Source organism: Acanthopagrus latus, chromosome 20 (assembly GCF_904848185.1).
Source record: "Acanthopagrus latus isolate v.2019 chromosome 20, fAcaLat1.1, whole genome shotgun sequence".
Taxonomy (NCBI): domain Eukaryota; kingdom Metazoa; phylum Chordata; class Actinopteri; order Spariformes; family Sparidae; genus Acanthopagrus; species Acanthopagrus latus.
Window position 1 is genome coordinate 16,073,882 of NC_051058.1, and position 15,914 is coordinate 16,089,795.

The 15,914-nt window shown below is 40.7% G+C and overlaps 1 protein-coding gene across 1 annotated transcript; it reads left to right on the forward strand.

Annotated features, from left to right (window-relative positions):
• The first annotated feature begins 403 nt into the window (after window positions 1-403).
• Window positions 404-4,496, forward strand: bub3 (BUB3 mitotic checkpoint protein). Its single transcript, XM_037082319.1, has 8 exons — window positions 404-592; window positions 1,553-1,747; window positions 1,852-1,921; window positions 2,050-2,201; window positions 2,770-2,928; window positions 3,089-3,266; window positions 3,482-3,698; window positions 4,119-4,496. The coding sequence occupies exons 2-8, from the start codon at window positions 1,553-1,555 to the stop codon at window positions 4,126-4,128; spliced, it is 981 nt and encodes a 326-aa protein (XP_036938214.1). The 5' UTR covers window positions 404-592; the 3' UTR covers window positions 4,129-4,496.
• The last annotated feature ends 11,418 nt before the right edge of the window (window positions 4,497-15,914 follow it).

Genomic DNA, 15,914 nt, shown 5'->3' on the forward strand with positions numbered 1-15,914 from the left:
AACATAAAGGAAATCTATATAAATATTTATAGAAGGGTTTTTATTAGACAGTAAATTAACAATAGCCTAAAACAATGTGGGCCTTTAGGAATCCGTGTGCAAATCAAACTAGTCTAGATTAGTCTAGATTATCCTCTTTAATAACATCTTCTTAGACAAATTTACTGTTTTACCGTGGTGCATTATAGTGTTTTTATGACATTCTTTTTTAATGGTAGACATATGATTACTCCTAATCATGAAACACATCCTTTCTGGCAGCGAGAGATTGAGAAAGAGAGAAATGGGAGAAGTCTGGAGCAGTCTTGGGTCATGTGACCTGCACTGAGACAACGGAAGTACTCGTTGAGATTGAATCAACCAATCGCATCGCAGGCGGGAATTTGAACATTCGCTTTGACCAATCAGCACCCTCCGGACCAGCGGTTGCCCTTACAACGGAGTAAGCTAGCTGCACGCAGCCACATTGCGGTACAGCATTTTCCGCGTTAGCGTTGGCTGTTTTATATTTTATTGCCAGCCGAGGCATAATTTTATCTATTCCAGTTGAAAAGAAGAAACAGTCGCGTCTGACTCACACAAAGCCGCAGCGGTAAGTAAAGTGAAACTGCTTCTACCCGTGCTTGTAGCTTACTTTAGCTCTACAAGCTAGCGCTAATGTTAGCAAACACCGGTGGTAGCAGACGTGGGCTCGGTGTAATTGCTGGATGTTGCTGAAAATGTCGTGTTTACTGACTGACATAAGAACACAAGCGGTTGAAAAACCTTGGGATAAAAGTTATTATTCCGCCAGCTTTCGCATAAAAAAACGTTTACTTAGATCGAATGCTAGCAGGCTAAGCACTCGGTGGGGCTAATTGGCTGAATCCATAATTGTCATTGAATCAGGCTAACAACAAGCATGTTTAGCGATCGATCCAGTATGCGGATGTGTTTCTGTAAAATTATATTATGAGAGATGTTTTTCAGACGAACAAGAGGATATAACACGCTTAGAGCGTTTATTGATTTGAGTATATGAAAAGATTGATCCAATTTAATACAATTAGGTGATTAGATTTAGTACAAGGTTTTCGAAAATAATGTCTTCATATGAGAGCCTCTTGGAGCCACCTGCTATGATTCAAAACATAACGACAGGCTTTTGCTGAAAGCAAAGTTTTGTAATCTCATGTGTATGTAATGGTTTAAATCTAACCTTCATTGCATGGCTTGTTTTGTCAGTGACAGTAGTGATATTGTTTTAGGTCAGCTGGTTTTGTATAAATTGACACGAATAAAATGTGGTATGAACACAATGACACTACCTGCAAGTACTCAATAGTGTGTCAGTAACAATTTGAAGCATGTTATCTAAATACATTAAACTCTTGCAAGCTCTAGTTTGTGATGTTGTTGAGGTAGATTGCACAAGATAAAGTATTTTATGCTGCTGCATCTGCCCCTGTGTATTGTTGAATTCAAAGGTTACATGTAAGCATTACTTGGATCTCATGAAAGTCATATTCGAGCTTCACTAAATTTCTCTGATTTTTTAAATTATTTTTTGCAGATGACAGGCTCAAATGAGTACAAGTTGAACCAGGGACCAGAGGACAGCATCTCTGCTGTCAAGTTCAGCCCCAGCACAACCCAGTTCCTGTTGGTTTCCTCCTGGGACTGCACTGTCCGTCTCTTCGATGTCGTAACCAACACCATGCGGATGAAGTACCAACACACTGCTCCAGTTCTCGACTGTGCTTTTTATGTAGGTCACACATTTGTTATTTTTATTTGTTTAGGTTCCTCATTGCCATGTCAAAGATTAAAAGTCTGGCATACACGCTGGTAACCCTCAACTTTTACTTGCAGGACCCGACGCATTCTTGGAGTGGCGGGTTGGATGCACAATTGAAAACTCATGATTTGAACACAGACCAAGGTATGTCACAAACTTGCCAAGTATAAATTAAAGTCCCCAGACATTATCACTTAAACCGGTGTTCATAACTATGCAATTATCTTACAAGATGTGTTTATTTATGGTATGCTAACCTTATCTTGAAACAGATACAATAGTTGGAACACATGATGCCCCAATTCGTTGTGTGGAATACTGCCCAGAGGTTAATGTCATGGTAACGGGGAGCTGGGACAGATCAGTTCGTCTGTGGGACCCAAGGACGCCCTGCAATGCTGGCACCTTTACTCAGCCTGAAAAGGTAAAGCAAGAGAGAAACACTATTGTGTGTTATGACAAAAAGTATGAGTGTAGTAAATGTGTGAAAGATTTATTGAGAGACTAACTTGCAGGTTTAATTTTTAAACCTCAATGAGATGATGTAATTGTAATTTCAGTGACTCAGGATTTTTTTTGTTTGTTTGTTTTTAGAGTTTCCTGTCTTGTTCGGTTGGTGTATTTCTCAAAGAAACACGATGTTTGGGAAAGACATGTCGAATGAGAAATCACTGGTATCAACCAGTAGGATATTAGATAGGGAAAAGTACCTCTTTCCCTTTTTATCTTATTTTTACAAACATTCAACCACTAGTTTAGAAAGAGATAGACCTTTAAGATTCACAGTGTTGGGCCTTTATGTATAATGAAATTAAGACCTTGTAATTTTGTTTATTTACCATCAAATAGCTGTTTAGGACATTGATGTAAAAGGTGTAATATCATCACAACATATTCACTATTGCACGTGTTTGCGTAGGTATCAAGTATGACTTTTGGCATTGCCGGCGTTGAGTCTCCATTCTGTCTCATACTTGTCGTCTCTGTGAAAGGTGTATACCCTCTCTGTGGCTGGAGACAGGCTGATCGTTGGCACAGCTGGGAGACGAGTCCTGGTGTGGGATTTGCGGAACATGGGCTACGTACAGCAAAGAAGAGAGTCCAGTCTCAAGTATCAGACTCGCTGCATTAGAGCATTCCCAAACAAACAGGTACACTTTGAATTAGAATCACACAGTTCGGATGAAAGATGCAGATAACAGTTCAAATTTGACAGATAATTTTCTTTTAATAGAGTACTGTGTTACAAATACTCCCATCTTAATGTGAGGAATTTGGTTGGTAACTTCATATTTTCTATCTCGGCTGCAGGGCTATGTCTTGAGTTCAATCGAGGGACGTGTAGCTGTGGAGTACCTGGACCCAAGCCAGGAGGTTCAGAAGAAGAAGTACGCCTTCAAGTGCCACAGGCTGAAGGAAGAAGGAATTGAGAATGTTTACCCTGTCAATGCCATCTCATTTCACAGTGTTCATAACACCTTTGCCACAGGTATGTTTGTCTAGACAAAAGCATTTGTTTTTTTCCTTTATTCGGTTTCTCTAATTGGGCAGTTTGTTTTTATAAATCATCGTTTTTCCTATGACCTTTTAAGCATTGAGCTGCCAAGGTTGCATGAGGAACACACAGTTATTACCGATCTGTATCTCAGCAGTCATACCGCCTAAATCTTTTGATGGCTGACCTTGAGTCTTTCCTTTTACCAGGTGGCTCAGACGGCTTTGTCAACATCTGGGACCCGTTCAACAAGAAGCGCCTGTGTCAGTTCCACAGGTACCCGACCAGCATCGCCTCCCTGGCCTTCAATAACGACGGCACCATGCTCGCAATCGCCTCCTCCTATATGCACGAGAAGGGAGACATCAGCCACCCAGAGGACGCCATCTTCATTCGCCAAGTCACAGATGCCGAGACCAAGCCCAAGTGAGTCTTGTGTCCTCAGTGAATCTGTGAGCAGCTGCATTTATTAGGAGCACGTCCAGCTGCAGCATATGCTGATCTGTATCTCTGCCGGTCCACTCTTCAATATCCGACAGTTGAAAGATGGACCGATTGAAAATGAGAAAATCCTCCCCCTGTTTGTGTGTCCATGCTGTTTATAAATATACACTGAGTGAGAAGACAAAGAGAAACCCTGTGTATAAATGGTTATACAATCAACAACAACATGTAACAAATTGTTCCTCTGCAAAATTACTTTTTTGACGTTAAGGCAGTCACATGAGACGGTTTTGAGACTGTTTGAGGTAGCTGCCTCGTCTTTTTATTATACAGGGATGTGTTTAAATACTTCTACATTGAATCTCTTCTCTACGTTTTTATTTTTTATTTTTTGGTTTACAGGTCAACTTAAGTCCTCCTTGGACTGGTTCCCTCTGCGTATGAAGCGTTCATCACATATCGGGTTTATCTGCTGGCATCCAGTGTACCATTACCATATTGTTTCCTGTCATTTCTTTCTCCAGTGTTTGTTTAAAACTTTTCTTCACGCTTCTGACTATTGTTAAATATTTCTTTGTTCTTTGTATGTTCTGACATCCAACTATTGCTTTTTTGACTAAAACTGATTTATATACACCCTTTGTCATGTTTTCTTGGTCATATGACTCAAACATTTTGTGATTGTTTTTGTACACTTGCATTTAAAATGACACTCAAGCTGTTCGTGAATCAGTCTTTAGACACTTGCTGTATAATAAACATTTTTATGTAAAACTTTGATCAATGACCCAAAGTCAGTTCATATATGTACCTTTTATTGCATGCACTACTTGTACAAAAAGAACCTGAGAAATGCTTGGAATGTGTCAGAGGCTGTTCTCTTGATGATGTGTTGAGGGAAAGCGATGATCGACTCATCTTGCTGAGGGCTCCACTTGCCCCCACACAGTGACCTGTGCTGATAGACATCAGAGGTCTATGGCCTAAACCAGATCCAGCTTTATTGTAGGGGGAAAATTGGGACAGAATCCACTAAACTGGGTGACCCGACTGCATCTGGAGGTCTGGAAATGATATTCTGGGAATATGAGTGGAGTGGAGATTTATGAGAATCCACACAAATACAATGGGGAACAAAGGGGATATTTGCCATATGCTTAAATATGGAGATGGAAACAAAGTTTACCATGCCAGTAATCTCAAATAGATCTTCCTTAAATAAGTTAATGAGGTTTGCAAAATTGTGGAAATATAAAGAAAATATAGGGGTTAGTTGCTGTATTTACTGTCATATACAGGCCAAAAAGTACGTTTTAGCACATCAGAAACAATAAGTAAAGTAACAAAACTAGGTTTGTAAGATTCTGGGAATACTCAAGGTTGGAACTTTCCAAGGAACTATCAGGAAATATGGGCATTAACAGGAAACATACAGGTTGTTTGCTTAGGCTGTATTCATTGTCCTATATAGATGGAGAGAAATGATTAGTTGTGCAAAATCTCAGAAATATTCAAGGCCAAAATTGTATTAGTGGTTCACTTTAAACCACTAATACAATAAAGAACAAATAAAACTCTGTGAAAGTTCTTAATTAGCATGGCCAAACAAGCTACATCCCACATGGTAACAGCAAGCTCGCAAAGAGGAACACAAGCTTTATCATGGCTGGGGCAAACCATAAGTGAGCGTCATCCAATTTTATATCACCTTCATTAGGCTTTGTTTTTAACTCCGACCAGAAATGCATACAGAAGGATGCTAGCAGCAATGTTTTAGGGGGCTAATACTTTTTTGTTATCGTTATCGCTGAATTTGTCTGCCGTGGTTTTGCAAGTTGTGACACTGGTGACAGAGTCGGACGCAACGCAGACCTTTTGTAATGCGGCATTCAGTATTACATGAATGGGAACAGTGAACGTAGAGCAGTGCCCTGCAAAGGTCTAAGTGGTGTCTTTTTCCCTCAGTTCACATTTTCAATTGCAACTAATGCAATTTTCTGAAGCCCTTCAGCCAAAGCAGAAGCACAGAAGATATAGATGTCAATTATTCTATTTAAGAGCTCCAATTTTTTCTAATGGCTCTATCTGCTTCTGCGGTATCCTGGAAATGATTAGTCCGGGTTGGTTAAATGATGTAACTAATTCCCATGATTGTCGATAATGAGTCCATCTTTGACGTTGGATTATGACTGCAGCTTTATATGAAATGGCATTCATTTTGGGACATAATTACTGCCCATGAAGCAGACGGAGAATGGCCAGGGAGTTTTGTTGTTGGAGCTACAGTAAATTACCTTGTTTCCTGTCATCTTTGGCTTCCGCTAAATTGGAAAATTGAGTTCTTTGAGTGTGCATTAAAACTGTGAAGCTTTTTCTTGCCCATGTTGGATAGCTGTTTTTATATTAAAAAAAATGTAATTTAGCAGCCAATTTGTCAGGAGTATTACTGCAATTAATGTTTTTTTGCAACTGTAACAAAGACTCACAAATGTGGTCCCCTTTTTATTCGTCACTTTGAAGGATTTGTAAAGGTTTGTAATTTCAACAAAATTGCAGCAGATAAATCTGTTGGCATTATCTATCAGCATCTTCCTCCGCAGAGCTATCTCCTGTTCTTTTTCCTGTTCCTTCAGCAAAAGGCCCAGTTAACCACATCTGTGGTCCTGTGGCTGGGCTCTGGTTTCCAACCGCTGAAGTGTTGCAGACACTTTGGCTCTACATGAAACCGTTACATGACAATTAAAATGGGTGATTGTGCTCCAACGGTCTGTCATGTGCATTTAACCTGACCACAAAAGGCTCTTATGTTCACTCAAGGGGGCACGGATGACCTTCAGCCAGACACCTTATCTCCCAGGACTGGTTTCTAATATTATATCAGGCTGATGATACCACTCTTCATGAAATGGGGAAATCACATGATGCATCAGGAAAATATTGACAGCAGTCCGTGTTATGGTTTGTCTTCTGTTTCACTGCATAACACATAATGCGCAACTGAGATGAAGATAGAGTGACACCGTGCAATAACGCCACGTCTTCTTCCTGATTTCAAGTAATAAAGATAAACCTATTCAGTATTTATTTAATTTTTTTCTAAAACAGTGTTATTCACTCCATAACGACCCGTATTTACAAAACACAATTAAAATGTTTCATTGCGAGGCTTTTTCCCTCCATGCTGGGACTTGCTTCCCTGAAGATGGCATTGAGAAAGTGATATCCAACGATGGCTGCAGCTCTTTGTGATTATGATCTCGCCTCAGTGCGCAAGTATGTTTTTGTTGTTGGCCAAGCTGTCGCATGGAGAGTGTCAACTCACAGGAACATGCATGAAGGGTTTAAGATTTGTGCATGTCACATAAGTGGTATATTTTGGGTTGCTAGGTTGCAGTTGAAAGCAGTGAACTCTTGTGTAACTACTACGAAACCTTCCTCCAGCATGTCTTGATTTGTCTTTGCAGCTTGCCTTTAAATTTAGCATCAAGAGCCCTTCAGTTAAGTCCACCTTCAGTCAGTTAACACACTTATAAATAATGTGGAGCACAGCATCTACGCAGAAATCCGCAAGCTCAAGAAATAGCTTGATATTTTGGACATTGTTTTTTACTTTTTTTTTTTTTACGATTCTTTACTTCTTTTGTAGCCAGGAGTTAGCTTATCACAAAGATTGGAAACAGGAGCCAACAGCTAGCTCTCAGGAAGGAGGGTGCTGAGGAGGCTTTTTTTTTTTTTTTTTTACACAAAGAAATAAAGACCTTATAAAGACCTAACATTTGCCGAATTCACAAGAAGGCTCAAATAAGTATGATTTTGTCCTGAACAGCATTCCAAAGTCTATAAAATCACTCCTGACTCAACAACTACAAAATCGCACAAAACTGAGCGATTTTATAAGGGAGTCTGGGGAATTTCTCTCCCTCTTCATCCCCCTGCTGTTGTTGACTGCAGTGAGGTGGCTGTGGTGTGTTGGAGTTCCATTTGCCATCTGTGATAGAGCAAAACATTGTCAAATTGTTGTCATTAACTATTACTGTAGATGTAAATCATCCAGCCAATTGAAATAATTCTAAACATTTTGATGTTGTTCATATACAGCCATCAGACTGGATCAAAATGAAGATCCTGGTCTCATCCTGTGTAGACTCGGCGTCCCGTTGCTGGTACACCCCAGCTTGAGAATGAAACCCGAGCTTTTCACTTGGACGTGGCTGCGGCCTGCCACAGCGCCTCACTCAGAGCTGCCCCTGCCCCAGGGAGGCTTTTAAAGAGCTTTGGTGGGCAAGACAACATCTCCTGGAGAGCATTGTAGTTACATTAGAGCCTAATTAGAAGGTGAAGCTCAAGGCCATGTAACCCACTGCTAGGTTTCACACTCGCAGTCATCCATCTCTTTACAGGCCGGGCAGGCAGGCGGGGCTGGCTGGTGGAGGGGACGCTCACCTGGGAGCTCGGCTATAGTAAATCAAACATCTCTGGGCGTGACAAAGGGTCGCAGATTTTGGGTCTCGGGGTTCCTTTTTTTTGGCTCTGAGGCTTTGTGCGGCAGATCAATCATCTGGTTGATTCAGATTTGGTCTTTTGGAGTCAGGCATGAAAACATATGAGACTAGACTGAATTGATCACTGTTATTTGAGGATGTGAATGACAGATGTTATGGTTAGTTGGCTGAATTTACAATGGACCATAACAAAAACAGAAAACATGTAAAGAGATATCATGACGGCACTGATGGTCAACCACCATGGTCCACAGCTCTGGTCCAGACTAAAATAACTATGATGATTCCCTGACTTCTTCTCTTGCTACCATGAGGTTTACTTTGTGATTTTAAATGAATATTCTCAACAGCAGGAGATTGATGACCGACTCATGATGACTCTCAATTCCTTAGCTCTCCATCAAGTGCATCATCAGCTTCAAATTTCAATGTGTCCAACACTTTGGTTTATGACCAAATGCCTGCAACTAATGATATTCCCATCAGCCTCAGTTGTACCATGTCTTTGCTCCTAATAAGCGAATGTTAGCATGCTAATGCGCTAATGCGCTAATCCCTCCTGGATTTTGCAGGATTTTGTAAGGAATGCTGTGGCCTTGAATTATTTCACAGCAGCTTTTCTTTAAATGAAAACTGCAATGTTTTCATGCGTTTTTACAATAGAACTGTTGGAGCAGTTTATAATTAAATAAAAACTTGCTTTTTGTTCCAAATTATCACACACACCCACCAATTTCTGTTGACAAAGATGCAACGTTTATTCACAACCATATTTGCATATCAGAAACAAGGATGAATTGAAATGAATTTGATAACGTACGTTTATGGCTTAATGATTTGTACAGGGGGCTACCGTTTGTCGTTGAAGCTCTCGGGAACCTATGATGAGTGATCAAATTGCTATGATTGTGGCAATCACAACAACCCTACTTCCTAGAGGGAATGAAAGATGGTGAACAAGGGAAACACACCTGCTAAACATCAGCATGTTTTCTTCATCAGCATCTGCATGTTAGCATGCTGTCATTAGCATTTAGCCCAACGGCCTCAGTGAGCTGCTACAGTTTCATGGTCGACTCCTATTGCTTCCACTCCTTCAACTTTGTGGCCCGCTTAGATGATTTTAGACCAAAAAGAAATCCAGGCTAACATTTGTTTCAAAAAGTTAAATTGTGGAAATTGGTGCAGAGAAGCAGCAGCAGTCACATCAGCTGTCAAACTGATGAATGCATGTATAAAGACGGCGGGGGCAGTCGGTGTGTTGGGGTCATGTTTGAAGACGTATAGCCAGAGGGCTCCAGAGCTGCAGAGATTAAAGGTGAAAATACACAGAAAAGTGAACTCTTGTCACCAAGTCGTCCTTTCATGTATACTGACTGAGGGTTTTTGTAAGGTGTTGCCTAGTAAACATGCTTGATGGCCACCTATCCCATGTATGGGGTGTCATATTATACCATTTCTGGTTTGTTAATGTCCTCCAGGGTTGACACCACAAGCACTTAAACCTCACTGATCCACATCCTATAGAGAGTCACCTGTCAGCCTCTGTGAGAACCGTCCTGCGGATCACAAAACAGACTCCACTTGAAAACACGAGACCTGCCGCATTGTATCGATGATTTGCGGTCAGCTTTGGAGTGACAGGCAGTTTTCTTTACGCCGTCGGGGGAAAAAAAAAATATGGCTAAGTCCCAGAGGGGACTTCGGAGAACAGTAACATGTTATCCGCGTTTAAACCAAAATCAGATCGCAGGCCCTTTCAGGCCAGCCTCTTTGTACTCACTCCACGTCTATGAATCCCTCTGTGCTGTTTAATGGGTTCATGGCCACAGGGCAAGGGTTACAGTTTGTTCTTCCTGCAATTAGCATTCACGGTTAGCTTAGCAGAACTAATGCACCACATCTTTGAGGCTCAGGTTCCCCGTGTGCCTCAGAGTGACTGCGGGCGGGATTAAACTGACTCCTTGTATCCATTTCAAGCTGCTTTATTAGAAGGTATTGGCAAAATCCCCTGAAGAATACCATTTCAAGCCAACTATTATCAGCCAATTAAGTGTCTTAAAAAACAGTAAGAAGGGTTAACGTGCACTTAACAGCTCTATGTTATGTAGTTAAAGAATATCAGCACTGAACTGAAGCTCGATGCAGGCAGTGTGAACCACTTCCATTCCTGCATCAATCTATATTTATTTCTCCCTTTTTCTCCCATTTCTGCGTCACAACACAAAAATGCAGTCCCTATTTTGTCATTATTTTCTTGTCTGGTCTGGCCCTCTGACATTTAGGTCAAGACTCTGTGATCTCGCAGAGGTTTTTAGCACACTGGAACATTTACACCGAGGCTATTGTCGAAGCAGTTGTGGGCCGTGGGGATCTCATGGGTCTTAAGTGACACCGCTGGTAAAGCGAAGCAGCTCGGAGCGCTTTTCTGCTATTAGCTTTCTCCGCGTTGTGTAATATTACATAGTTTATGTGTGAATCCGCGGATGTTTATGTAGGTTAAACGCAGCATTGTTTGAGAACTATAGCAAATATGTAGGTTGTGATGTGAATGCATCTTTTTGAAATATGGGTCTGACAGTAATGTCTCTGACACGGTGATCCCAACTCAGTTACCGGAATAACTCGCAGTGTATGTTTTCTGTGTAACTATGTATATGCTAGAACTTCATATTTCTTTATGTTGGATCGTAACGGTCCTAAGTAAAAAAAAAAAAAAATTATTTCATGTTGTGTATAGCAGTGGTTATGGTCTAGTTAGGTTTAGGCACCAAAACTGCTTGCTTAAGATTAGGAGAACATCATATTTTTGCTGCCTGGTTTCGTTGCTATCAACACAGCACACATCTTGCCAAAAATATACGTTTTTACTGTGACAAACATAGCAAAATATATGTCCCCATGTCTTCTTCAAAAATACCCAATTTGTTTTTGTCTATACGACTGAAAAAATTCAGGATGTGTAATCAATAATATGCAGGGACCAGGCTGGTAAAGCTCCTGCCGTCTTGTCAGAAAGATCTGGTTTTGTTGCCAGTAAAATAGCTACAAAAAATCGGACATCTGTTTTAGATGTTTTGGCAAAAACATCCGCAAACACAGCTGGAAAACATCCCGATGTCTCATCAAAATATGGGGTTTGTTGCCACTAGTAAGGTTGGAAAATCTCAATATCTCATCTAAAAAATCGGGTTTTGATTGCACAAACACAGCTGGGAAATGTCCCTCGTCATAAATATCCAACGTTGTCACCCTTACAAATGTTGAAACACCGTCTCCAACAGTGGTCTTTGGCTTGTCGACCACCTCACCTAGCTGTGTGACTACCTTACCCACCACAGTCCAACTTGCAAGTCAGCTCAAACACTTGACATCTATTATGCACATGATGTGACACATACTGTGTCACATCTGTGTCACATACTGTTTTATAAATTGGAGTATGAATGCAGTCAACACAGTTTGGGAAGCAGATTTTTATTAAAGGTCAACGTCAGGGTGAAATGACTCAACTCCCAGGTTATATAAACTCCCTCCTAGAGAGTTCAAGGGGAAAATTGCAAGCGACTATTCCATGTAAATATTAGTTAACGTCTGTACTTTATTATGGATGTGGAAATCTAATGTTGCGCCCGTGTGTTTAAACTCCAACCTGTGGCTAAGCAGGGAAAAATCCATGTTATTGAATATAAAATACATTTGTCATTTCCTAAGTGCATTCTGTCTGAGTGATCAGACACTGCGGTGCATTACAGAGTCAAATCAATGGTGCAAAAAAAAAGACGAGCTCTCATAAACAGCTTTTGATTATTGGACATAATTAACTCTTTTGAATTCGGTGAAGTGAAAGTGTGTTGTCCCATCGACTCGAATGCAGATTAAGCAAACTAATGTGAACGCGGGGATCGATTGCATTCATCTGGTGATGTTTGTGCGCGTAGAGTGGCAAGGCATCGAGGAGTCTGGCTCTAACTCATCGTCGTTCCACACATTATATTATTATTGATGACTCTTGCCCCGGGCCAGTCCATTTGTTTTTTCAGATTTGTGACAGGCGGCAGAATGCTGGATGGAGGGTTTATTCTGCAGCCCGTGCCAGCAGCGCCGCTCACAGCTCTCTCTTTACTCCTCTATTGATCATCATACCTCCCAATAATCTGGCGCCTGACACATTTGACAACATTATGTGGAGCAGGTCAAAGGACGCCGCTAATGAAACTGAATGATGGATGTTGTTATCCGGAGTGGTAACCTTGCTGATAGTTGTGACGGGCAGCACGTTTACCCGCCATGTACTGTAGCTGTGAGCCCGCGGAAACAGCTGAGCGTTCATTGAGGAGGCACATATATACGAGGGAAAAGAAATGCAATGAAACATCACACAGGAGAATAATCAGCAGGTCAAAATATGTCTAGGTGTTATTAGTTGCATATAATAATTTTTCTAACAAGATCCGAATGATCACGCTTGATTGTGAAGTAGATTGCTCTCACAAAATTGCTAAAAATAGCAATGCACCAATTTCCAACGTGCCGATATTTTTCAAACCACTTTGTCCAACTTTCGATGCCGATACTGAAGTGTGCACATATTATTTTCAACCTTGCAGAGAACATCAAGAGTCTCCTGAAGTGGCATTAACATATCATTATGCCTAATCTTTGGTGTTGTGCGGGCATAATTAAGGCATTGTCAGTCGAGCAAACATATACTTCTCTGTGAAATTTCAGCAGGTTTTAACTCAGACTTTCAGATGTCTTTTGAGTAAATTCATGCTGACTGTGAGACTATTAACTTTGAAAATCATCCTGATAAATGGTTAAAAAAACAAATAAAAACAGCTTGTGTGGGGGATGAGAAGAGAAGCAAGGCTGATCACAGACTTAGGTCAATTCTAGCCTTAGTAAATAGTCAAAGTAGATTTATTATTCATTTATTGTATATTATTAAAATAGATACAATGACTAATTTAAGACCACACATAGGTTAATTTTAACACTATTAGGCCTAAATAGTCAACAAATATGTCTGCGTGATGAGAATTTACACCACACAAGTTTCATTGCGACATTTCATCCAATCGAGGTAACAGATATTTTATAATGTCTGGATTTCTGTCAAAGTCTTAGAAAGGAGGTGGAAAACGACATTATTAAAAGAAAAAAAAAAAGAAAAAAAAAACACATTCTGTACGAGCGCCGTGAGTGAAGTCATAAGAGAGGTCCTGTAACACCAGGCGTGAAGTGAGCTGTATGACTGCCAACGCTCCGCTCCGCTCCTCTCCACTCCATCCATCCATCCATCCATCCATCCATCCACCCATCCCGCCCGACTAATGTATCCCTCTCAATAGCCGGGGACAAGGGGGAGAAAAGACTGCTTGTGTGAAGCACAAAAAGCCCCACTGCGGCCACGTTCACAGCAGTAATTGGCAAGGAAGCTTCATTTCATTCACTCCCGTATGTCTTTTGTTGTGCTGTGTTTTTTTTTCTTTTACAAGTGTGGTGCTTTTGAGAGTTGTTTAAAAAAAAAAAAAAAAAAAACAAGGAGAAAAAAAATCTGCAGCCCCCTACCCATTGTTACCCATGTATTTATTTTTTTAATCATACATGCAACTGATAGATTTTTTCCTTTACTTTGGACACGGGTGTGTATTAATAACTAAACCTTTAATAGTGTCCTGATGATACTTTCGGAGAACCCTACTTAATTTTGAACATCTGCAAGAGGTGGAAAAACATTTAATCTCTTACGAATCCTGCTGCTTTCACACTCCTGAAAGCTTTGATGCCTTTTGGTAAAGCAGCGGTCACAGAATAGAGGTTGGTGGGCATTAGAGGGACAGCCCGTCTCCTTTCATCATCACATTGTAGTAGCCGTATAAAAGCCCCTGCAAAATGTAGCTTGTAGTCATGTTTTCACCACAATTACACTTTATCCTGTCGTAAAATGCATTAAAAAGATTTTCACTGTGTTACATTGGTGCATTTTTTTCCCCCTCTCCCATAAGCACTCTTAACCTTCTGCTACATCAGCTTTATATGAATTCCGCGGTGAAGAAAGGTCTCAGGGAAATATGCACTGCACTCTTTTTCAGGTGTGATTCAGTTACTGTATGTATTTTTCATGGGTCTTGTATTATATGCTCACGGCAGTTAAATTCAACTGTTACTATACTGTGTACCAGTGGTTGGTTTCTTGCTTGTGTCCCCTTAATAAAAAGCCATGTGTAGTTGTGAACCAGTTGTGTTGCAGGTTATGTATACTGTATGAGACTTGTGAGCGTTAAGGATTTATTTTCTCCTCTCGGTTTGTTTAAAAGAACGAAAAGAAGGCATACTATGCAGGATTTTTTTGGTTGTGGTTATAAAACAAACCATTTAAAAGGTGATTGCTGAGTTGGTGGCTGGCAAGCCCCAAATTGTCAGAACTGTTTGTCCTGTCGATTAAAGGATGCTACCTCATTTTTAATCTTCTTGCTGTGGTGGTCTTGGCAGTAAACTGTTTACAGACCAGCCCAACCGACATGAAAACATAAACAAAAAACATGAAAATCTAGGAGAAATGCTCAATAAAGAAATGCCTCTTCCGGGTACACTAAACAATTTGCTCTAACGAACAAGACTTTCAGATTGAGGGTGCAAGCCACCTGTGTACCAATCCCCACCTCCTTTAAAGCCTTCACAAAATGGGTGTCACTGCACCATGATTGGCTGGGAGGGAAATGCCCAAGCTGCTTCCACTCCTCAATCAGGAGTCAGTCTCCCACCCTGCGTACAGGTGATCTGAATTCCCTGCAATTAGGCATGAGGGAAAATTAGCACAGACAAAGAAAAATAGCAAGTCACAAACAATCGGACTGCTACATCGCTTCTTCATCCTGTTTTTAACTCGTTTTCTTATCTTTCTTATCTTGTTCTCTGTTGTTGCCGAGAGCTACCAAACAAAATTCCGTTGTATGACTACAGTGACGAATAAAGTGTCTTATGTCTTGACAACCTGGGAAAGAGACTCATTATGAAAATATGAGTAGGGTGGGTCATGCAGAGCAAGGTAGTGTGATCTAAAATAACACAGCTGTAGCAGTAACAACTATATGTCCATCCAGAATAACCTGCAACGCTGTTTCTCAAGGTTGATATTTAGAGTTTGTGACAGGGATGTCCTGACAGCTACTGAGTGGACATGCAAAACTAATGACATGAGCCTCAGTTGTCATGATTGTCTGACTCACTACTGTTGGCAGGCTTACTTGCTAAACTAATTTGGTACCAACATTTGCATTTCGCAAGATCCACCTGTGCCTCAATACAGAAGAGCTGCTAAGCGTGGCTGTTGATTTTTATTCTTGTTTAAATTAACTGTATTTTATCATTTCTATAAAAATCTCTTCACCTCCGTTCACTTGATACAATGAATCTCAAATGTGGATCTCAGAAACCAGCACAGATGAGCCCAAATATATCTGCATTGGTAGCTACCAGGGTTCAGTAGAAAATTAGTTGCTATTTAGGAGACATGCTTATGTAAAACTGAAGGATTACAGAGATGCCAGTTAAAATGCAAAACCGTTAACTGCTGAATATTAATGCGCCAAGAGTTTCTGGCGATCATGTTATGTTCATGTGGGGGCGCAATCACAGCCAAGAGTCATTCGACACTCACAGTAAACACAGCGTTCCCCGGGGTTAGACT